Source organism: Xenopus laevis, chromosome 6S (assembly GCF_017654675.1).
Source record: "Xenopus laevis strain J_2021 chromosome 6S, Xenopus_laevis_v10.1, whole genome shotgun sequence".
In the NCBI taxonomy this organism is placed as follows: Eukaryota; Metazoa; Chordata; class Amphibia; order Anura; family Pipidae; genus Xenopus; species Xenopus laevis.
Window position 1 is genome coordinate 130,705,284 of NC_054382.1, and position 24,589 is coordinate 130,729,872.

At 44.4% G+C, this 24,589-nt stretch overlaps 1 protein-coding gene across 3 annotated transcripts in view; it reads left to right on the forward strand.

Moving 5' to 3' along the window:
* Positions 1 to 24,589, forward strand: part of khdrbs3.S (KH domain containing, RNA binding, signal transduction associated 3 S homeolog) — a 109,439-nt gene that overhangs the window by 38,232 nt on the left and 46,618 nt on the right. For all 3 annotated transcript variants that reach the window (XR_005962329.1, XR_005962330.1, XM_018223982.2), the window contains exons 2-6: positions 3,580 to 3,698; positions 9,848 to 9,964; positions 10,581 to 10,727; positions 11,934 to 12,073; positions 19,394 to 19,580. Coding sequence is in view for 1 of the 3 variants with exons in the window: in XM_018223982.2 (XP_018079471.1) it covers positions 3,580 to 3,698; positions 9,848 to 9,964; positions 10,581 to 10,727; positions 11,934 to 12,073; positions 19,394 to 19,580 (710 nt within the window). In the remaining 2 variants the exon portion in view is untranslated. The remainder of the gene's footprint in view (positions 1 to 3,579; positions 3,699 to 9,847; positions 9,965 to 10,580; positions 10,728 to 11,933; positions 12,074 to 19,393; positions 19,581 to 24,589) is intronic.

The window sequence follows — 24,589 nt, forward strand, 5'->3', positions numbered from 1 at the left end:
TGTATCGGCCCTCTCTCCAGTCCTAATGGAACCCGCTGCCACTACCCCACCTGAAACTGTCACTTCCTGTCGCCTTTGTCCCATCACTCCAATTATGCGCGAGTATTCAGCAGCCGGAAGGAGCCTGACATGCTCTTGCTCATGTCACGTGTTAATCAAATAGAAGCGAGTTAGGGAGGGAGCGGGTGCTGCTCCAATCCTAGTGCTTATGCAATCCCTGTCTGTGGCTGAATTGCTGAATCGATATGTGTGGATGATGATGTTTATGTGCCCTGCCTGGCTCCTATCTGGTGAGCAAACAATAACAATCTAGTCTTTGGGTTGACGAGGACTAAACTTGCCTGGAGTAGTTGTCAGGGAGGCACTTTGAGGATCCAGCAGGGGTCTAGCATTATATCTGGCAGTGGGAGCTCTGCAATGTCCAGTGTAGAATAGATGGAGTAACTGCAAAGGAGCAGCAGGACAATGTAGGAGGAGACTGCTTTATGGATTAGCTGGTTTTATGGATCAGCAAAGAATGCAGCTGAGGTGGTAAAGTGGTAGTCAGCCTTATATTGTGACATTTCTATTCTATGTGTACTGTATATTGTGAGTGGGTCCCTAATCTCAGTAAGTGACAGCAGCACAGAGCATGTGAATCAGTGAATCAGCAGAAAAGAAGATGGGGAGCTACTGGGGCATCTTTGGAGACACAGATCTTTACTGCTAAAGGGCTGTGGTTGCCTTGGGCTGGTACAGAAGCACAAAACATCATGTACAATTTCTACCTACCTCTTTAGTTAGGCTTTAGTTCTCCTTCAAGATATTGATTCCCACTTTACATTCTACTTGGAAAGAGGTCACAGGGCGAAGAATTAGTAAAGACAAAGGAGAGACGAGGAGCTTAAAGAGACCAAGTCAACCTCAAAGTTTGGCTGATTCAGCTGAAAGAAGAGATAATCCGTCTCATATGCTCCGTTCCAAAACCTCTTATGCAGAGATTTTTTTTTAATGACTTAATTGTAGAGTATTAGACATCATTATTAAAGTAATATATGAAGGTTCGTAGCGAAGGTTTCCTATAATTAAGGTTTTCTCACCTTCAGTATAAAGTCATAGAACAGATTCATATTTTAATGATTTTTTTTTAATGCTGTACATTTCAAGTCATCAGGTTTTTGTCCAATATAAATACCAACCCCTCATTCCTTCTATGATAAAGATATACTGTACTGTGACGGTGTGTCCATCTGTATTGCATGAAAATGTACAGAAAAGCATGCATTTAAAGGAGAACTAAACCCCCCCATAGTGATAAGTTCCCACTGGCCCCCCTCCCTTCCTCCCCGCTGCACAGTCTTACCCCTGAATTCTGTCCCCTCTAGAAATGACCGCACATGCAGTGATCGCAGCGGAGTTCGCAGACGCCATCTTCTTCTCTTCGGTAATCCTTGTGAAGTGATTGGCGTATTGGCGCACGCGCAGTTAGAGAAATCTTCTGCTTTGTGACAACTGCACATGCGCCAAAAGAGACCGAAGGGGAAGAAGACACAAAGATTACAGAAGAGAAGAAGATGCCGCACGTGAGCTCCACTGCGCTCACTCTGCATGTGCGGTCGCTATCTCTATTTCTATTTCAAGCCGCCATACATGTGCAGATTTACCTTACTATGGATAAACGATCGTTCGGTGCCATCTACTGTGTATCCTGTGCTTGAATGGCTGCCCCCATGGCTACACAGCAGCTTGTTTATATAAACTATAGTAGTACTTATCTGTTATCTACTGTGTATCCTGTGCTTGAATGGCTGCCCCCATGGCTACACAGCAGCTTGTTTTTATAAACTATAGTAGTATTTATCTATTATCTACTGTGTATCCTGTGCTTGAATGGCTGCCCCCATGGCTACACAGCAGCTTGTTTATATAAACTATAGTAGTACTTATCTGTTATCTACTGTGTATCCTGTGCTTGAATGGCTGCCCCCCATGGCTACACAGCAGCTTGTTTATATAAACTATAGTAGTACTTATCTGTTATCTACTGTGTATCCTGTGCTTGAATGGCTGCCCCCATGGCTACACAGCAGCTTGTTTATATAAACTATAGTAGTACTTATCTATTATCTACTGTGTATCCTGTGCTTGAATGGCTGCCCCCATGGCTACACAGCAGCTTGTTTATATAAACTATAGTAGTACTTATCTGTTATCTACTGTGTATCCTGTGCTTGAATGGCTGCCCCCATGGCTACACAGCAGCTTGTTTATATAAACTATAGTAGTACTTATCTGTTATCTACGGTGTATCCTGTGCTTGAATGGCTGCCCCCATGGTTACACAGCAGCTTGTTTATATAAACTATAGTAGTACTTATCTGTTATCTACTGTGTATCCTGTGCTTGAATGGCTGCCCCCATGGCTACACAGCAGCTTGTTTATATAAACTATAGTAGTACTTATCTGTTATCTACTGTGTATCCTGTGCTTGAATGGCTGCCCCCATGGCTACACAGCAGCTTGTTTATATAAACTATAGTAGTACTTATCTGTTATCTACTGTGTATCCTGTGCTTGAATGGCTGCCCCCATGGCTACACAGCAGCTTGTTTATATAAGCTATAGTAGTAATTATCTGTTATCTACTGTGTATCCTGTGCTTGAATAGCTGCCCCCATGGCTACACAGCAGCTTGTTTATATAAACTATAGTAGTACTTATCTGTTATCTACTGTGTATCCTGTGCTTGAATGGCTGCCCCCATGGCTACACAGCAGCTTGTTTATATAAACTATAGTAGTACTTATCTGTTATCTACTGTGTATCCTGTGCTTGAATGGCTGTCCCCATGGATACACAGCAGCTTGTTTATATAAACTATAGTAGTACTTATCTGTTATCTACTGTATATCCTGTGCTTGAATGGCTGCCCCCATGGCTACACAGCAGCTTGTTTATATAAACTATAGTAGTACTTATCTGTTATCTACTGTGTATCCTGTGCTTGAATGGCTGCCCCCATGGCTACACAGCAGCTTGTTTATATAAACTATAGTAGTACTTATCTGTTATCTACTGTGTATCCCGTGCTTGAATGGCTGCCCCCATGGCTACACAGCAGCTTGTTTATATAAACTATAGTAGTACTTATCTGTTATCTACTGTGTATCCTGTGCTTGAATGGCTGCCCCCATGGCTACACAGCAGCTTGTTTATATAGTACGTCCATGGGATTCTCTATACCACCCTTTGTAAGTACCTCTGTTGGATTCTCTATACCACTTTTTGTTATAGTCGTACCACTATGGGATTCTCTATACCACCATTTGTTAGAATAGTACCTGTAGCATCTTCTATGCCACCCTTTGATAAAATAGTACTGCTATGGGATTCTCAATGACACTCTTTGTTTAGAGAAGTACCACTATGGGATTTCACCCTTTGTTGATGTAGTACTACTGTGTAATTTAGTACTACTGTGTAATTTTGGCATTATTTTTGTGTATTGTTCTACTGCATTGTGATTTGTCCCCAGTGGAAATCTTTTCATAAAAATGTTGATTTCAAGTCTTAATTCTCTGATATTCTTCTTTGTTTAGAGATTGAAAATATACAGAAGGGAGAAGACGACACAGATGACCAGTATATCGACGTGGTGATCAATAAGAATATGAAGTTGGCACAAAAAGTCTTAATTCCTATTAAACAATTCCCTAAGGTAAGTATATGGCCAAATGTCAGTTAATATAAGGGCAGAAATTAAGTACTATCATGTTTTACTGCTTCATGGAGGCCTCCTATTGATCCTGCTCTTAGCTGAGTCCTTGGCAAACATCCTGGCTTAGACAGCACTGATTAATGGCTTGCCTTGCTGAGTTGTCATAATTCGAAAATGTCTGCAGTTCTTGCTGAGGAATATTCCCAGGCCATCAGCATAAATGAGAATTTAGACTTGCCAATGTCTCACTGAGGATCGAGGCAGTGGAGAAAGAATGACACACAGAGGACTCCTCTGGTTTCCAAGGCGGTGGCATTTCCACGAAGGTTTTCTGCTCAAATTCCAGGAAGAGCCTGAGGATGAATTATTGTCTTGTCTGGGTTTATGTTGGGTTGAACAGTCTCACCAAGAAGCTGACCTGGACAGAAAAGAGTTAATTTTGTTTGTTGTATGTTAATAAACTGACACATTTACTGGGTTACCTATCAAAATTCAAAATTTTCTGATGTTTTAAATAAAAAAAAGTCAGACCAAACTAGAATCCATGATTTTCCCTTATTTAGTTTAGTGATGTATTGTGTCACATGACTCACTACAACTTGTGTATTATAAAAATAATAATGTCTCCCTTAACGTGAAGGGGCGCTCTATCAGTTGAGGGGTGTGTTATGATGTCATTAGGATATGTCAAGATAAAGAGGGCCATAAATAGAGATTTTCCATAGCAATATGTTTTGTATAACCTTTTCATAATGATACTATAACCAGTGGTGGATTATCAAAGGGTAATTGCCTAGGGCCCATGGTTTCCATGATACCCAATGGTGTGGGGCTGAGGGGACCTGGGGCAAAAAAGGGGCAGTACTTGTTCATCATTTGAAGTAACGTAGGGGGTTCATCACAGTCAGGACAGTGAGGTTGGGGAATGCACTGCCGGGTGATGTTGTGATGCTGATTCAGTTAATGACTATAAGAGGGACTTGGATGATTTCTTGGACAGACATAATATCAAAGGCTATTGTGATACTAAACTCTATAGTTAGTATAGGTATGGGTATATAGAATTTAATCAAAAGTAGGGAGGGGTGTGTGTATGGATGCTGGGTTTTCATTTGGAGGGGTTGGACTTAATGGACTTTGTCTTTTTTCAACCCAATTTAACTATGTAACTATGTAACTATCCAAAGGGTGATGCTGGGGATGGGGGTGAGCCTATTGACAGATTTAGGCTTAGGCATGGTTTGGGCAGACCTGGGCTGTGGTTTGGGGTGGAATAGGTATGACCAGAGGCACCTGAAACCCTTTAGATCTGGCTTGGCATCTCTGTATTTTTCCAGTATCATGTGACTGTTGTCTGGTGTAAATATGTTTGGCTGTACGTGTTTGGAGGTACAACTGCACCATGTTCTTCTCTGTGTTGGGCCAACTCCCTGACACACCAGCTCATCCACTGCTGAAAGAGGGAGATGAGACCAAACATGGAACATGAGAGGAAGATGAGACAAAACATGGAACATGAGAGGAAGATGAGACCAAACAAGGAACATGAGAGGAAGATGAGACCAAACACGCAACATGAGAGGGAGATGAGACCAAACATGGAACATGAGAGGGAGATGAGGCAAAACATGGAACATGAGAGGAACATGAGAGGAAGATGAGACCAAACAAGGAACATGAGAGGGAGATGAGGCCAAACATGGATTAACATATGAAACTTGATGAAGCATAATTGTAGGCTGATATCAAGTCATCTTCTAGAGAGGAATAATTAGTCCATGCCTTTGGGTTATCACTTCTGATGTTTGAAGCCCCGGTGTGTGGGTGTCAGAAGAACAATGTTATGTGTATATTACATATTCAGCTGTATTTCTGGCCAGTATTGGCGGCTGTGAGAATCTATATTAAATTACAGTTTCCCGGGGAGACGGAATGTTAATGGATAGAGTTTATTATACGGAGCTTGATTAATATGGGTATATATATCAGAATGCCATCCTCTTAGTGCAGCGACAGTGTAATTGCCTCTGACTGGTTCTGAAACTACAGTTCCCATCATCCTCTGCAAATCCGTGCAATTGTTATGCCGAACCCAATGGCCACTCATTGTGTCTGACCATCGCAGATATGTTACAACCATCATTGGCTCCATAGGGTTTAACAGGGGGTGGGATGTGGTGGATATTGGCCATGTGTAACTACTTGGGCATTGAGCCAGATACCCTGCACTCAAACACCAGCACCTACTACTCACTAAGTAACTTGTGTGCAAAAGTGAGAAGCTGGAGTTAATTGGGCATTTTGATGTGCACTTGCTTTCCATTCACTGCACCACAGCGCTTGATTAACTCTCACGTAAAGGACTTACCGTATGGGTAAGTGCTTATTTGCATGCCTACAAAAGATATGGATCTGGAATGTGACAGTTATCAGCAATTAAAATGTAGATCCTGAACTCTCTAGGCCTTGCCATCTTTTGCTGAAAATATGTGGGGGAGGGGGGGTTGTGCGCTACTCCATATTACTGAATACCTGTGATAGTTTTATGGGATCTTTCTGCTGAATTGTGCTTAGTACAGGGGAATACCTATGCTGCCATAGTTTTATGGGATCTCTCTGTACAGACTATAAGCAAACGTAGGGGCTGTTCCTGCTGAATTGTGCTTAGTACAGAGGAATACCTATGTACCATAGATTTATGGGATCTCTCTGTACAGACTATAAGCAAACTTAGGGACTGTTCCTGCTGAATTGTGCTAAGTACAGAGAATACCTATACTGCCATAGTTTTATGGGATCTCTCTGTACAGACTATGAGCAAACGTAGGGGACTGTTCCTGCTGAATTGTGCTTAGTACCGGGGAATACCTATGCTGCCATAGTTTTATGGGATCTCTCTGTACAGACTATGAGCAAACGTAGGGGACTGTTCCTGCTGAATTGTGCTTAGTATAGAGGAATACCTATACTGCCATAGTTTTATGGGATCTCTCTTTACAGACTATGAGCAAACGTAGGGGCTGTTCCTGCTGAATTGTGCTAAGTACAGGGGAATACCTATACTGCCATAGTTTTATGGGATCTCTCTGTACAAACTATGAGCAAACTTAGGGGACTGTTCCTGCTGAATTGTGCTTAGTACAGGGGATACCTATGCTGCCATAGTTTTATGGGATCTCTCTGTACAGACTATGAGCAAACTTAGGGACTGTTCCTGCTGAATTGTGCTTAGTACAGGGAATACCTATGCTGCCATAGTTTTATGGGATCTCTGTACAAACTATGAGCAAACGTAGGGACTGTTCCTGCTGAATTGTGCTTAGTACAGGGAATACCTATGATGTCATAGTTTTATGGGATCTCTCTGTACAGACTATGAGAAAACTTCGGGGACTGTTCCTGCTGAATTGTGCTTAGTACAGGGGAATACCTATACTACTATAGTTTTATGGTGCCTGTCTCTTTAAGCAAGCTGAACTGGACCCTACGGATCTGTTAAATTGATGGTTTGGGCTGTCAGCTATTGGGCAGGACAGGGGTGAGCAGAACTAGAGAACAGCCAGTACCACGTGGGAGGAATACTGCAGTGACTTTCCTTGACTGCCCTGATATTAATCCATACAATACTGGAAAACCCTACAGAACCTCATTTTAATTAAATTTCTTGGCGGCAATGGTGGATATTATGACTTGTGTTTGAGTCACACAAATATCTGGTCAAGTCTGCGGGCTGGAATATTTGTTGTACATCGCATCCCCCACACGTTCTTTATCTTGGAATATTCTAATGTCTCTCTGTGCAATCATTCTAATTGAGTTTATTCATCATTTCTGTCTTGTAGCCCAGAGTCCTACAGAGAGAGAGAGAAAAATTCACATTTCACCCCTAATGGAGCCGGCGGCGAAATAAATATGGAAAGCTTTTAAATGCTATAAATGTTTCACCAAAACATCGCCCTGTATTTGATTTCATGTTAAAGTGCCTGAATTATTTACTGATTACCCGGCTCTCTCTTTAAAGCTACAGGCATAAAAGGTTTATCATATTGTGCAAATTCCTTCTGACAGGCGGACCCCTCCCCGGCCCTTATAATATCTGATCACTCACAGTCAGGGGCGTATCTATAGGGGCAGCAGACCCTACGGCTGTTAGAGGGGCCCGGGGGTATAGGGGGCCCAATGAGGCTCTCATTATTGAGCAATCTCAACATATGCGAGTAAAACAGGACAACCTCTGCATATGTTGGGAGCCCTAAAATTAAAGGTGTTGTTTGCCTTTAAATTAACTGTTAGTATGATGTAGAGAGGGGTATTCTGAGACAATTTGCAATTGGTTTTCATTTTTTATTATTTGTGGTTTTTGAGTTATTTAGCTTTTTATTCAGCAGCTCTCCAGTTTGTAATTTCAGCCATCTGATTGGTAGGATCCAAATTACCCTAGCAACAGTGCACTGATTTGAATAAGAAACTGGAATGTGAATAGGAGAGGGCCTCAATAGAAAGATGAGGAATTTGTTTTTTTTAAAATGGGGTTAGTGACCCCGATTTGAGAGCTGGAAAGAGTCAGAAGAAGAAGAAAAAAAATAAAAATACAATTGCAAAGTCTCTTAGAATTGGCGATTTTATAACATACAGGTATGGGACCTGTTATCCAGAATGTTCGGGACCCTGGGAGGGATCATTTTATAATTTGTATAAAACCCCCTAAAACCCCCTAAATTCATACATTTAGGGGGTTATTTATCAAAGTCCAAATGCCAAAAAATGTGTATTTTTTACTATAAAATCCTCATTTTTAGTGGAAAGAAAACTAAAATCTTTTGAGATTTATTATACCCCGATTCTGTTAAAAGTCCACATCAGAAAATCCGGCATCTCAGACCTGCCGAGGTTGTATATACAGTAAGTCAATGGCAGAGGTCCCTGTACTATTTCAAAGTCTCTGTGGTCTGCGCTGGAATTAGCCGGAAAATCCGACTTTTTGGACTTTTTGGGCAAAAATCGGGGTTTATCTGGCATGTAATGGATCTGTGAGTGGAAGGAGCTTTTGTTTTTCTGTAGAAATTATCTGTGGAGATAAATCCCTCGGCCCTAACGTTGCGTTCCTGAACATTCACAGATTCCATTAAACCTTGCTCTTATTTCAGGCTGAGAGACAGACGCTGAGTGATATTTACGGTTTAGAAATGGCAATTTCCATACAAACCACGTGAAGGGTCTTCTGTCTGTTTTGTTTTGTATCACTTCAGATTGAGCCGATGGGAAGGGGACGTTTGATTTTCTAGCTGAGCTTGACTTGATTCTTTTCTTTCTGGTGTATTTGGATTATTCCATTAGTATAGCTGTTTTTTAATTAAAGGGGAACTATCGTGGGTGGGCTGGTATTGCATACTGAAATATACTATCCTATATCCTACAATCCTATACGTTCTAAATACAATCAATTAAATATTCTGCATTGTTTCTGAAATAATCAAGTTTATCTTCACTATTCCTCTTTCAGCTTCAGTTTCTCTTCATTCTCTCTTCATGCAGCAGTTGGGTGTCAGATATTCACTGACAGTTAGATCCAATATATCTTATAGGGGGCTCCTTTCCTAGCAGATGAATTAGGGATCACTCAAATAACTGATTCCATTACAAACAAAATGTAACAAAATAACTGCCTTTTGCACAAATCCTGCATGTAGCGAGACATGATGTCTGGTGAGTTTAATAGAGTGACCTCTAATACATCTTCTAGGCAAAAGGAGCTTTAACACTGCCATTAGTAAACTGTAAAGCAAAATGCTCTCCTGTGTTTTTGGGCCACTGGCACTCCTTATTTTTGAATCCCATGTACCACCCCTATCCCACCCTTCTTTAATACAGTGGCGCCAAATGCAGGCTGCAGGGTATTCAACGGATAGGAGATCCATTCAGGAGAACAAAGATGCTGGAGGCATAATACAAAAACATGCTGCTTTGTGCTAGTTTTCTACACCTTGCCCCATGCCTCACAATCCATAAATTAGACCCTTTGTGTCCAACATTTAATATACAGTTTTTCCAAAAACAAAATTAGGAGACAAAAATTAAACAACAACTCTAAGAGCAAATGATACACTGGCAAATTGTCTAAAGTCTTTGTTGTTCTTCGTCTCTTTTAGTTTAACTTTGTCGGCAAACTTCTGGGGCCCCGTGGGAACTCCTTGAAAAGACTGCAAGAAGATACGCTCACTAAGATGTCCATTCTGGGCAAAGGGTCTATGAGAGATAAAGCAAAGGTGAGAATTGTAGCAAAGTCCAAACGAGAAGAAACCTTAAGCTGGCCCCACTGCACTGCTTCACAACAACGTACAGCAAACGGCCACATTTAGAAGGCCCCCAGTGGTTTAGTCCAGAAAGGGGTGGGAGGTCTCTGGAGGGGTGTCAAGTTATTACTTAGGATTAGGTTCTCTTTTATGGAAACAGTTAAGTCAATGTTAACTCGGTCCCAATGGCCTTCCTACTTCTCTAAAACGATCTATTATTTGGATACCGAACCGAATCTGAATATGCAAATTAAGGTAGGAAAAGGAAAAAGTAGAAACATTTTTTTTCACTTTCTTGTTTTGTGATGAAAAGTCATGTGCTTTCCCTTCCCAACCCTAATTTACATATGCAAATTAGGATTTGGTTTGGCCAAGCACAGGGATTCTGCCAAATCCTAATCCTGATGAAAAAGGCCCAATCCTAGATTCAGTGCATCCCTATCTAAAACAGATGGCCAATAACGTTATTCACCAATGAGAAAGCTACTTATCAAATACACATGCAAGAGAGTTGACCAATCAGAAGACTACTTATCAGCATTAGGCTTGTACCTGACATGCACAGATGTGATGAAATGTTATTTTCCAGGAGGAAGAGTTGAGGAAAAGTGGAGAAGCTAAATACTATCATCTGAATGATGACCTCCACGTCCTTATTGAAGTGTTTGCCCCCCCAGCAGAGGCCTATGCCAGGATGGGACACGCACTGGAAGAAATCAAGAAATTTCTCATTCCTGTAAGTGTCTCTTTTTGTTTTGCATTGGATATGAGATAAGAACGTTAGGATATAACAAAGCCTTAATCATCTGAGCTTTAACTCAATGAGATCATTGCATTCTGTTGTATCTAAACATGAAATAAATGTTACGGGGCAATGTCAGGTCTTCTGGGGACTTTTGTTACAATGGTGCAGAGTACAATGGCCACTGCAACTCCACAATGTCCTGCATGTCTGAGACTTCTTTGTCTCATTCTTCCCACGCCTCATGAATACAGTGCCACCGAATGTAGGCAGCGCTGTATTCACTGGGGCAGGTGCAGATCTCTGAGATGGCTATTGTTTTTTTTTTTTGTGCAGGCAGGGAGCACAAGTGCAAAAACATGATGGATTGTACAAATTTGGGGTCCGTTATCCAGTAACCACTTTTTTTTGAGAAGCTTGAGTTATGGTAAGGCCATCTCACATAGACTCCATTGGGAAAACCAGCATACTGGATAACAGGTTCCATAAATGTACATGGTTTATTACACTTTGCATTCTGTCTAGCACATCGTTAATGATCTCTTTTGTCTCTGCACCATCCCCATCCCCACCCCATGGCCCAATCACACTATTAACCTATCAGTAACAGTCAGGGGCGTAACTATAGAGGAAGCAGACCCTGCGGCTGCAGGGGGCCCAGGAGGTATAGGGGCCCCATGAGGCCCTAATTCATATACAATTTCAATAAATATTGGAGAAACAAGTCAACCTCTAAACATTTTGGGGGCCTGAAAAATAATTTGCTGTTGGGCCCAGTAATATCTAGTTACGCCACTGGTAACAGTTAGTGGGGGCATAGACCAACTGCCATGGGAAAGATAAGAAGAGTCTGGGAGTTGGGCAAAAGATGAGTCTTTGCTAGCTACTGTGCATACTGCAATAAAACTGCTTCTGATGCCCCCCCCAAGCATGTTGGACCCCCCCTCCCCCAGTGTCCTTGAGGAGGTACCCTAGTAATCAGGTCTCTGTCTAAATTCCAAACGGAAGAGCTGCAGAACCAAAAAATTCATATAACGTAAGGCCAATTAAAATGGATATATCCCTGTCTCTGTTATCTTAAATGTTAATTCCATGGTGCTCCTTTCCCTTTAAAATGAAACATAAGGAAACAGATAATGTTCCATTAATATATTTCAATAATGTGAGGGTTTCCACCCCTGCATTTCTCTTGATGATTAGGATTATAACGATGAAATCAGGCAAGCGCAACTGCAAGAACTCACCTATTTAAATGGCGGCCCCGAAACTACAGAAGCCCCAGCAGTTCGTGGAAAACCTTCGTTACGGGCTCGGGGAGTACCAGTACCTGCGTTACCCAGGTAATGAATAACATGTATATATAGCTCCTATAATACGCATTCTGTATATTATAATAAATGCATAGGAGTAGTGCAGCCATCATTGCATACGCACATCATCTATAAATCCTACACTAAACCTCTTCTCCTAAGTGTTTTCTTTGTTCCTTTCCAACCCCAGTGTCACAGAGTCGTACAGGAATTATATATAGTGAGTGACACAAATGATTTCTCTGTAAAATCTCTTAATCACTCTGATTTTCCAAGCAATCGACACTGGCTCAGAGTTATCTCCACTTATGTAAAATGGGATATAATTTAATGCCATTTCTGCGGTGAAAGTCAATGTAGCAATGCCGTCCTCTTCTGACACCTAATCACTCACAGGCATCTGCACAGAATAAGAGGCCCCCTCTAGTTATTAGAGGAGAGGGAATTTCAATCTTTGATAGCTTAAAGGACAATAATGTTAAAATAAGACTTGGGATGCCAATTTGTTGCGCCCTCCATTGACCAAAGTCACTAAAATGTTATCACAAGGTGATGGGTCTCAAATTACAGTAAATAAACCAACTTATTTCTGCAAAAGGGCAGCATTGCCATCTTTCCTGTACTCCCAAGTGGTTTCTCTGGGGTCATGGGCTGCAAGAACTCATTGGAAGCCATATTGTGCCCATCACAAGGGACACCTTGACGTACAGAAAAGAAGGGGCCACCATGTTCTGCAGCCACATATTCTGGGCTGGCATACACCAGCCCTGGATATCTTGGCCACTGGGGAGGTGACTAACAAATTGACATCTTGGGACTTGGCCTTTAAGGGCACTTTACAGTAACACCAGAATCTTTGGAATTGACATCAAGATGTGGTTGTAACTAAATACCCTAGTGTGAAACTACCTTCTTTCTCTGGCGTCATATAGTAGGGTTCTTTTCCTTCTGTTCCTTTACTGGGGTAACAAATACAGATAGGGCAACACTAGGGTACTTATAAGCAGACAAGTTATTTAAACAAACAGTCCCTGCTCCAGTAGAGTTTACAATTTCACCTCCCTGTCACATTAAGCCCAATTTAACCAGTTAACCTGTCTGCTTGTCTTTGGATCTTGGTTGGGAACCAACATGGACCTGCAGACAGAGAATTCTGGCTGGAATACAACCCAATGTCCCAGTGCTATCTGCTTGGCCAAGAGAACCTGCTATGAAAATACTCCGTCTTCAAAGTAGACTTCTGCAAGCTTGTATGGGTGAACATTCGGGTTCACCATTTAAAAGTCTCATAGGAATAAAAAGAAAGTGAGTCTGTTTATCTGTGATGAGCTCTACTTTCACACTTTGATAAAGCTGTCTTAAGTCTCCAATGCACCTAATCCTGTAGGTTACCCACCAATATAGACAGTAAGATCTATGTAGCAGGGTAGCAAGGACCTCTTTCCTCCTGCATCTCCTAGCATATGGCACCTAATCTTTGTAGCTCTGTGTATTTATATTTATTTCAGTGTTTGTATAAATACAAAATGTCTACTGTATACAATTTACCCATGAACAGGAACTCTAGAAACCAAACCCATTCCATATATAATAAAATATAGATGCACCTGGGCCACCAGAGAACCTGTCTTTGAGGGACCACTGAGCTATAGACAGTGCTAAATGTAACAGAAATCAGGCCCACGGTGCAAAATGCAATGATTGCCCCTTTGGGTACCACTTGAAATACAATGGATAGATCGGAGTCAGTGCAGGGTATTGTATCTTTATCAGTATTATGCTAATGCAACAACAGCCATGTAATCTGTTCTTAGATTAGCAAATACGTTTACTACACTGAACTGCCCCTTTAATGAGACATCTGGCAAAATTACATGTTTTGAAAAACAGAGCTGTGCATAGCCTTTCTTGCTGTTTAGCACACGTGTGTCCTTTACCTGATTTGTATTCAAAGCTTTTTGGCACATGCAAGTAAGTATTTCACAATTTAAAGGGATACTGTCATGGAAAAACATGTTTTTTGTAACGTTCACAACTAGGAACTGTTGTGACCGAGGATAGCCACTCCAAGGGGAGTGGATATGGTGGACGCCCAGGGGTGTAGCCATAGGTAATAGTAGGCAAAAACATGATGGTGATGAAGTTATAGCAGGTTTATTGCAGACGGAACACAGAAACACAAAAGGCAGGAACAAGCAGAATGGCTGATCGAGGAATCCACATGGTGAGGGAAAAAAGGGGAACACAGGAACAAAAGTACTCACTCAGGAAACAAGGTAACAAGGTTTTCAGGAACAAGACAAACAAGGTTTTCAAGGTTCAGGTTCAGATTCAGGTTCAGATTCAGATTCAGATTCAGATTCAAAATAGCAGGTCAGGAACAAACAGGATACAATCAATGACTCAGCCCTGAGCAAAGCTCAGGGCGGGGTTTATAAAGGGAAGGTGATTAGGAAATGGGAAACACATGAGGGTAACGAGGTGGGTGGAAAACAGACTGTGAATGGCAGATAACAGAAAACAATACACACCAAAGTTCAGAATCAGCCCTGAGAGCCCCCAGTGGCTCATCAGGTAAGTGCTGCAATGAACAGAACAGCACCACCAGAGTTCAAGTCCCGGGCTGATCCTGACATTACCCCCCCCTTGAGGATCGACCTCCGGGCGATCCCAGGATCAAATGGTCCCCCATCCATTTTAGTCCAAACCCTGGGGAAATGGGCCGAAGCCTCGCCAGAAACGAGAACAGGAGCTTCTTGAGGATTGGAAAACAAAACAAAGAAATTGCTGGGGTCAGGAGCCAGAACAGGAACATTGGCAGAATTAGGAGCCAAGATATCACAGCCAGAGTCGGAAACCAGGACATGAAGACAGACAAAATCAATACAGGCACCCATTACAGGTGGCGGACCAGGAGCTTGGACACCCATCACGGGTGGCAGACCAGGAGTTTGGACACCCATCACGGGTGGCGGATCAGGAGTTCGGACACCCATCACGGGTGGCGGATCAGGAGTTTGGACACCCATCACGGGTGGCGGACCAGGAGCACGGGCACCCATCACAGGTGGCGGACCAGGAGCACAGGCACCCATCACAGGTGGCGGACCAGGAGCACAGGCACCCATCACAGGTGGCGGACCAGGAGCACAGGCACCCATCACAGGTGGCGGACCAGGAGCACAGGCACCCATCACAGGTGGCGGACCAGGAGCACAGGCACCCATCACAGGTGGCGGACCAGGAGCACAGGCACCCGTTAGAAATAGGAAGAGGCAAGCCAGGACAGCAATACCAACACCTACAGCAATAGACCTGATAGAGACAGGATTAACCGCCCTACCAGGTCCAGTAGCAGGGAAAGTGGCACTATCCAGGGCAGGCAGGTCCTCAGGCCCGGAGGCCAGGGCAGGCAGGTCCTCAGGCCCGGAGGCCAGGGCAAACAGGTCCTCAGGCCCGGAGGCCAGGGCAAACAGGTCCTCAGGCCCGGAGGCCAGGGCAAACAGGTCCTCAGGCCCGGAGGCCAGGGCAAACAGGTCCTCAGGCCCGGAGGCCAGGGCAAACAGGTCCTCAGGCCCGGAGGCCAGGGCAAACAGGTCCTCAGGCCCGGAGGCCAGGGCAAACAGGTCCTCAGGCCCGGAGGCCAGGGCAAACCGTACAGAAACTGGCTCGGGAAGAAGCAGTCTTCTGCGAGCTGACACGGGAACGGAGTCTGGCTGGGCTGCTGGCACGGAGACTGGAACCGGCTGGGCTGCAGGCACGGAGACTGGAACCGTCTGGGCTGCAGGCACGGAGACTGGAACCGGCTGGGCTGCAGGCACGGAGGCTGGAACCGGCTGGGCTGCAGGCACGGAGGCTGGAACCGGCTGGGCTGCAGGCACGGAGGCTGGAACCGGCTGGGCTGCAGGCACGGAGGCTGGAACCGGCTGGGCTGCAGGCACGGAGGCTGGAACCGGCTGGGCTGCAGGCACGGAGGCTGGAACCGGCTGGGCTGCAGGCACGGAGGCTGGAACCGGCTGGGCTGCAGGCACGGAGGCTGGAACCGGCTGGGCTGCAGGCACGGAGGCTGGAACCGGCTGGGCTGCAGGCACGGAGGCTGGAACCGGCTGGGCTGCAGGCACGGAGGCTGGAACCGGCTGGGCTGCAGGCACGGAGGCTGGAACCGGCTGGGCTGCAGGCACGGAGGCTGGAACCGGCTGGGCTGCAGGCACGGAGGCTGGAACCGGCTGGGCTGCAGGCACGGAGGCTGGAACCGGCTGGGCTGCAGGCACGGAGGCTGGAACCGGCTGGGCTGCAGGCACGGAGGCTGGAACCGGCTGGGCTGCAGGCACGGAGGCTGGAACCGGCTGGGCTGCAGGCAGCTTTCGGGGAGCAGGCACAGGCAGCTTTCGGGGAGCCGGCACAGGCAGCTTTCGGGGAGCCGGCACAGGCAGCTTTCGGGGAGCCGGCACAGGCAGCTTTCGGGGAGCCGGCACAGGCAGCTTTCGGGGAGCCGGCACAGGCAGCTTTCGGGGAGCCGGCACAGGAACAAGGTCTGGCTGGGAAGCCGGCACAGGAACAAGGTCTGGCTGGGAAGCCGGCACAGGAGCAAGGACTGGCTGGGAAGCCGGCACAGGAGCAAGGACTGGCTGGGAAGCCGGCACAGGAGCAAGGACTGGCTGGGAAGCCGGCACAGGAGCAAGGACTGGCTGGGAAGCCGGCACAGGAGCAAGGACTGGCTGGGAAGCCGGCACAGGAGCAAGGACTGGCTGGGAAGCCGGCACAGGAGCAAGGACTGGCTGGGAAGCCGGCACAGGAGCAAGGACTGGCTGGGAAGCCGGCACAGGAGCAAGGACTGGCTGGGAAGCCGGCACAGGAGCAAGGACTGGCTGGGAAGCCGGCACAGGAGCAAGGACTGGCTGGGAAGCCGGCACAGGAGCAAGGACTGGCTGGGAAGCCGGCACAGGAGCGAGGACTGGCTGGGAAGCCGGCACAGGAGCGAGGACTGGCTGGGAAGCCGGCACAGGAGCGAGGACTGGCTGGGAAGCCGGCACAGGAGCGAGGACTGACTGGAGAGCCGGCACCAAAGCTGGAGACTGGAGAGCCGGCACCAAAGCTGGAGACTGGAGAGCCGGCACCAAAGCTGGAGACTGGAGAGCCGGCACCAAAGCTGGAGACTGGAGAGCCGGCACCAAAGCTGGAGACTGGAGAGCCGGCACCAAAGCTGGAGACTGGAGAGCCGGCACCAAAGCTGGAGACTGGAGAGCCGGCACCAAAGCTGGAGGCTGGCGAACCGGCACAGGAGCAGGTGACTGAAGAGCCGGCACACGAGCTGGAGACTGGAGAGGGTGCTGGGAAACTGTAGAAAAACTAATAAACTGGGGTTCAGGTCTGAGAGAAAAAGAGGGTGACCTGGGTTTGGCAGCTGCCACAGGAGCAGAAGGTTGTGGAGGAGACAAGGGCCCAAAAACTGGAAGTGGCCGATCTGACACAGGCCAGATAGCGGTTTGTAGTTCATCTTCATCCGAGTCTAGATCCTCCCAGTCCTCATCGAAGGCAGAATCCTCCCAATCATCATCGGAGACAAAATCCTGCCAGACATCATCAGTGAAATGGATGGCGTCTTCTGCCTTACCCTCTCCATCCCAAGGGAGTTGCAGTTTAACAACAGAGTCAGAAGGCATGGAGGGCTTTCCCAAAGGCTTCCTGTAGTTGGGCTGAGTCATTCTGTAACGTTCACAACTAGGAACTGTTGTGACCGAGGATAGCCACTCCAAGGGGAGTGGATATGGTGGACGCCCAGGGGTGTAGCCATAGGTAATAGTAGGCAAAAACATGATGGTGATGAAGTTATAGCAGGTTTATTGCAGACGGAACACAGAAACACAAAAGGCAGGAACAAGCAGAATGGCTGATCGAGGAATCCACATGGTGAGGGAAAAAAGGGGAACACAGGAACAAAAGTACTCACTCAGGAAACAAGGTAACAAGGTTTTCAGGAACAAGACAAACAAGGTTTTCAAGGTTCAGGTTCAGATTCAGGTTCAGGTTCAGATTCAGATTCAGATTCAGATTCAGATTCAGATTCAAAATAGCAGGTCAGGAACAAACAGGATACAATCAATGACTCAGCCCTGAGCAAAGCTCAGGGCGGGGTTTATAAAGGGAAGGTGATTAGGAAATGGGAAACACATGAGGGTAACGAGGTGGGTGGAAAACAGACTGTGAATGGCAGATAACAGAAAACAATACACACCAAAGTTCAGAATCAGCCCTGAGAGCCCCCAGTGGCTCATCAGGTAAGTGCTGCAATGAGCAGAACAGCACCACCAGAGTTCAAGTCCCGGGCTGATCCTGACATTTTTTTTCTAAATGCATCAGTTAATAGTGCTGCTCCAGGAGACTTTTGCACTGTAATCCATTTTTTAAGAGCAAACTGATTTTTTAAATTTATTTCATTTTGAATTTTTACATGGGGCTAGACATATTGTCAGTTTCCCAGGTGCCTCCACTCTGATAAACTACAGTCATTCTTTACTGCTGCACTGCAAGTTGAAGTGATACCCCCCCCCCCCGGCAGTCCATCAGGATAACAATGGGAAGGAAACCAGATATCAGCTGCCTGGTAGATCTAAGAACAGCACTCAATAGTAAAATCCAGGTCCCACTGCAACACATTCAGTTACATTGAGTAGGAGACAAAACAGCCTGCCAGAAAGCAGTTCCATCCCAAAGTGCTGGCTCTTTCTGAAAGCACATGACCAGGCAAAATAACCTGAGATGCACCTACACACCAATATTACAACTAAAAAATACACTTGTTGGGTTAGGAATGGAATTGTACATGGTAAAGTGAATTATTTGTAGTGTAAACAGTGTAATTTAGAAAAAGACAACACCATAAAAATCATGACTGAATCATTTGCCCACTGGTCTAGAATTGGTGTTAAGCGTTTCCTTATGGAATAACACTTGCCTATGTACAGTATATAAAGTATATTGACAAAGAGGAGTAGAAATCTTTAGTGCCAGTGATGGGCAACTGCCAGTGCATAGTCCTTCAGTTGGATGCTCAGAGTATTAGTTCAGCAACATCTGGGAATTCTCCGGTTTCCCACGGTCTCTTTCTGCCATCGATTTTCTTTCCTAATACTTTTAGGACACATCTGATGCCATCAAACCTAGGGCCAGATACCAGTGGGGGCAAAAGGCTCATTGCTCAACACCAATGAGAACAAACCCAACTGTAGCTCATATATATCCCCTGGGATTCATTTCATTGTGACTGGCGTGTAGGTGAGCACGCTTCTGGATGATTTAATCAGTTGGCAACAATAATCCTCACTGTATGAAACCCTTGCATTCCCACAGGGGACGTGGTGGTGTCCCTCCAGCACCTACAGGAGTACCAAGAGGGGCACCTGCTCCCAGAGGTGTAACACCAGCGAGGGTATCCTCTGCACGTGCCCGCGGACTGGTCGCAACAAGAGCAAGGGGCATCCCACCACCAGCAGGGTATCGGCCTCCACCTCCAGTTCAAGACACCTATGGAGAATATGTGAGTGCTTTGTTTGGATATGATATATTAATTGCAAGTCTAGGTGTATTTATTATAGGGCGATATTATTTAATATATAAAGACCAGTTCAAACTTGACTTCTCAGCACATGGAAAAAAAATAATACTCTGAAAGGAAGGTGGTTGTAAATTCATGAGCTGTTGTTTTGCTTTTGCCATTTGCCCATACCCTTGCCTGTAGCCCTCGTCTTGCTTATCTAATGTAAATCTTCCAGTGAGTGGGACAAATACTGTTAACAGTTTGTATCCAAGAAACTGGGACTTAAATGAAGCAACAACAAACTATTGTTGGTGTGAATGGCCATGTTCAGGGTACAGCACCAAAACCATGGTACGCAGTCTTAGCCACAACTAATTAGCCGAGGGATATGCGCCCAAAGGTTGACTTCACATTGACTGAAACGTGATATTTCAGAAACTAATGATCTCAAATCAAATGAAGGAGTAAGAGAAGACTTTTAATCAGATTTTCCCTCACTATGAAGTCATTATCATAACATATACTAAATTGATATGGAGTTTATTTCCTGTAGTTGAACAAACTCAAGGTCAACTCATGGTCAAATGGTTTCAATGATTTATTTACAGTATTTTGACAAGGGGTACTAGTATTTCTATATACGTTGTAGCTTCTCTAGTTTGTTCAGTGCCACAGTTGTGTGTGTATAATACTTCTTCTGTAAGATCCCTTTACAGCCTATCGTCTTCACCATTAAACTGTGTTTAAAAGTGCTACTACATAGCTTATAATGGCTTTGGTGGACCCTTGTTGTGTTACCATTTCTAACACAAGTGCACGTTTGTACCATACAATTTTATTGGAATATGTCCTCTGTTCCTCTTTCACTGAAAGTAAGAAGAAATTCACTGGCCAATGAATTTCTTCTTACCTTGGATGTGAGGTGGCCGATTCCTCTATCACTGGGCACCAGGAGAAACTATTCGACCGGGTTATGTGTGGTGTGAGGTTCTCCAAATTCACTTGCCTCTTTCACTGAAAGCACACACAGAGCATGGGCACATGGGGGCAAATTCACTAAGATTCGTAGTTGTGCCAGGCGTAACTTCGCCGCACTTCGCCACACTTCGCCAGGCGTAGTTTCAAAAGCGCTTCGCAAATTCACTAAAATCCGAGGTTGCGAAGTTGCGCTAGCGTTGATTCGCTAAGTAAAGCGAAGTTACGCTAGCGATGGTTAATTTGCATACGGCGCCAAATTCAAATTTCAATGGAGGAATACGTATCAGCACTACAAATGCCTAGAAAACCTTCAAAACATCAAATAAAAATTTTATTTTGCCCTACACATGTGCCCACTGTCTAGGTAAGTTGCCATGAGTCAGGAAATGTAGGGGGGGAAGGAGGGGAGCCCCAAAAAATTTGCGATCTTTTTCAAGCTATCACCCATAATGTAGAAAACACGCCAGCGTTTTTTGGGACTTAGAAAAAAAATTGACTTTTTTTGAAGCAATCCCTGTCTACTCTATTGCGCTTCGCCTGGTCTGAGGTGGCGAAGGAAGTCTAGCGTAAAAGGTAGCGTTCAGAACACTGCGCGCGTTAGTGAATTTGCGTAGTTACGTCCGTAGCGATAATTCGCCAGGCGTAAGGGTGCGAAGTAACACTAGTGAATCTACGCCAGCATTCGTTAGTGAATTTGCGCAGTAACGAAAATGCCAAACGCTAGCGAAGTAACGCTAGCGTTCGTCGCTTCGGCCCTTAGTGAATTTGCCCCATGGAGTTTTAGAGTTGGCCATACTATACCTCCCTGTGCCCCAGAGAACGCCTGTATGTGTATATTTCCATTTATGTAGAGCTACTTGTATATAAAGCTCTGAACATGTCTTAAAATACATGGATATTACAGATGGGCAGAACAAAAGCCAACATTAGGGGGCACATTTACTATGGGTCGAATATCGAGGGTTAATTAACCCTCGATATTCGACCATCAAAGTTAAATCCTTGAACTTCGAATATCAAAGTCGAAGGATTTACTGCAATTCGTTCGATCGAACAATCAAAGGAAAAATCCTTCGATCGAACGATTAAATCCTTCGAATTGAAGGATTTTAATCCATCGATCAAACGTTTTTCCTTCGATCAGAAATTGCTAAGAAAGCATATGGGGACCTTCCCCATAGGCTAACATTGGTACTCGGTAGGTTTTAGGTGGCGAAGTAGGTGGTCGAAGTTTTTTTTAAAGAGACAGTACTTCAACTATCGAATAGTCTAATTTTTTTTAGTTCGAATCTTTCGATTCAAAGTCAAAGTCATAGTCGAATGTCGAAGTAGCCAAAAAAATACTTTGAAATTCGAAGTATTTTTTATTCTAATCCTTCACTCGAGCTTAGTAAATGTGCCCCCTAGATGTCAAGGAAGTCAAGATGGCATATTTATTGTCCCATAGATCTTAGGTTGGTGGAATATGAAGCTTGGAGATTTTTCTAAAGGTTAAGTTGATACCTACCATGCTTAGATCAGCCAAGTAGCAAGCCACACATGAGCATATAGAGGTTCTAGTATCAACGTTTCATTGTTTAGAGACCTACACAGGGGTATGTGACCAAGTATTGGTATAATTAAAATGAACTTTCTTTATTGTTAATGGATTATATGATCCATTTGCTTTGGGTTTCCTCAACCCCTTGTGATTTCAGCCTTGCAAAGGACTCCATTGTTTCTAAATGATTCGTTTGCTTTGGGTCTCCTCAACCCTTTCTGACTGAGCTTGATATTTCAGCCTTGCAAAGGTCTCCATTGTTTTTAAATTATTTTGCTGCAACCGTCATTTTCCCCTAATCACCCTACAAAAAAAACCCATCAAAGACCACAACTAAGCAATCATTATCCAGTGCACTGGGGCATCGTGTCCCCCTAAAATGACTTGTCAACTATATACCCAGTTATAGCAGTTTGCCCATAACATAAACCTATCCCTGTGTGTCCCCTGTATGGAGTACAGTTCATTAGGATCAGCCTCTAGGTGGGCTCATAGACAGAGAGGTACCATCATAATAAAATTCCTGCATAGGTATCCCCCATAATGAACGCCATTAAGCAGGAATGCCCCCCAAAGCTTGTCCATAGTCTGTACAGAGACTACTCAGCACATTTTTGCAGGAATAGTTCCAAGCCTAGTGATCCTTTATTTCACCCTCAGCTCGTTAGGTCAAGTCCTTGTTTAATGAGAACTAATGAGGTGTGTTGTGCTGATAACTACACAGCGTTTCATTGATTTGTGCTTGAACATGTGCAGCTCTATAGCAGAATACCTATCCTCCTGAGCCGGCACTTTCCAAGAATTCTTTATGGTTTGGCCTGTACCTGACATTAAAGTAATGGAGTGTGACTGTACAGCGACTGTACACTGAATTATATCATGTGGAACTGCAGTTATACGACTCTGCTTTTCTCTAATAAACTTTCTGCAATAAATGCCCCTGGAAAAACTATGATTGAAATAATGGAAGAATGCAGCCTTCTTTGAAGAAGACAGTTGCTGCTTGCATGGACATGTCCATCTATTAGAGGATGATGTTATGCAGTTTATTATACAGGGATGTTATCCGGAAACCTGTTATCCAGAAAGCTTTGAATTACAGAATTATGGTGACTTTTTTGTCCTAATGCATTAAAGTCAATGGGCGTTTTTTTCTTATGGCGACTTTTTTGTCCTTATGCATTAAAGTCAATAAGTCAATAAGCATTTTTTAGCGACTTTTTTTGACCTAATGCATTAAAGTCAATGGGTGTTTTTTCTTATGGTGACTTTTTTTTCTCCAAATGCATTAAAGTCCATGGGCGTTTTTTGGCGACTTTTTTTGTCCTTATGCATTAAAGTCAATGGGTGTTTTTTTTCTTATGGTGACATTTTTGTCCTAATGCATTAAAGTCAATGGGTGTTTTTTCTTATGGTGACATTTTTGTCCTAATGCATTAAAGTCAATGGGTGTTTTTTCTTATGGTGACTTTTTTTCTCCAAATGCATTAAAGTCAATGGGCATTTTTTTTCTAGAACTTTCCAGTGGCAAATGTTCGCCACAGTTTCGCGAGTAAATTTGCACATGGCGAAATTCGAAATTTCGCCACAAATCCTTGGCTGGCGAATAAATTCGCTCATCACTACCCAGCACCTCTCATACCATCAGTAACCAAAATTATTTTATCCTCACAAAGTAAAGTGACCTACTGACTCCCTGCCCCTTCCAAACCCAATCAAGTCTCCTAACCCTTAAGGCAGGAATACACTCAAAGCCCATTGACTTTAATGCATTAGGACTAAAGAAAAGTCACCATAAGAAAAAACACCCATTGACTTTAATGCATTAGGACAAAAAAAAGTTGCCAAAAAAACGCCCATTGACTTTAATGCATTTGGAGAAAAAAGGTGACGTGACACGACTGTCGGATGCAGACGCAGCGTGAAGCATCTGCATCCGACAGTCAGGTTGGCGTCGTATCAACAATGCGACATGATGCGACAATTGAATTACTTACCTTATTTCCATCGCATCCGACGTGATGCCTTCGATTTTGTGCAGCGCGTCGGATCGCGGCGGAATCGCCCGTATAGTCCTGGCCTAAGGCAATGCTGCACATGATAAATGCACTTTTAACAGAGGAGCCATGTGCCACATATCACTTTCTTATTATCTCGTGTAAATAATTGGGATATTATGGGGTGGCTATTTCCCAGCAAACCTGCGTTAATAATTTTACAAGGAGACCTCAATATATTTAAATAAAAATGGTTACTAGAATAAGAGCAAGTGGTCCTACGGGGAACACAATGGTGATCAGCGTAATCCCTGTGTGTTAGTGGCTCCCCGAGAAGGTTAGTAACAATCCTGTCAGGCCATTTGTCACAGCCAAGTGTATTTCTGCTGTGCCGAATGTAATAAAATAGGGTTCAGCTGAGATGTTATATGGGCTGTCAGGAGCCTGTCCCCATCGGCATTTGCTTTGTGCAGTTTGTACTGGAAATCAGAACA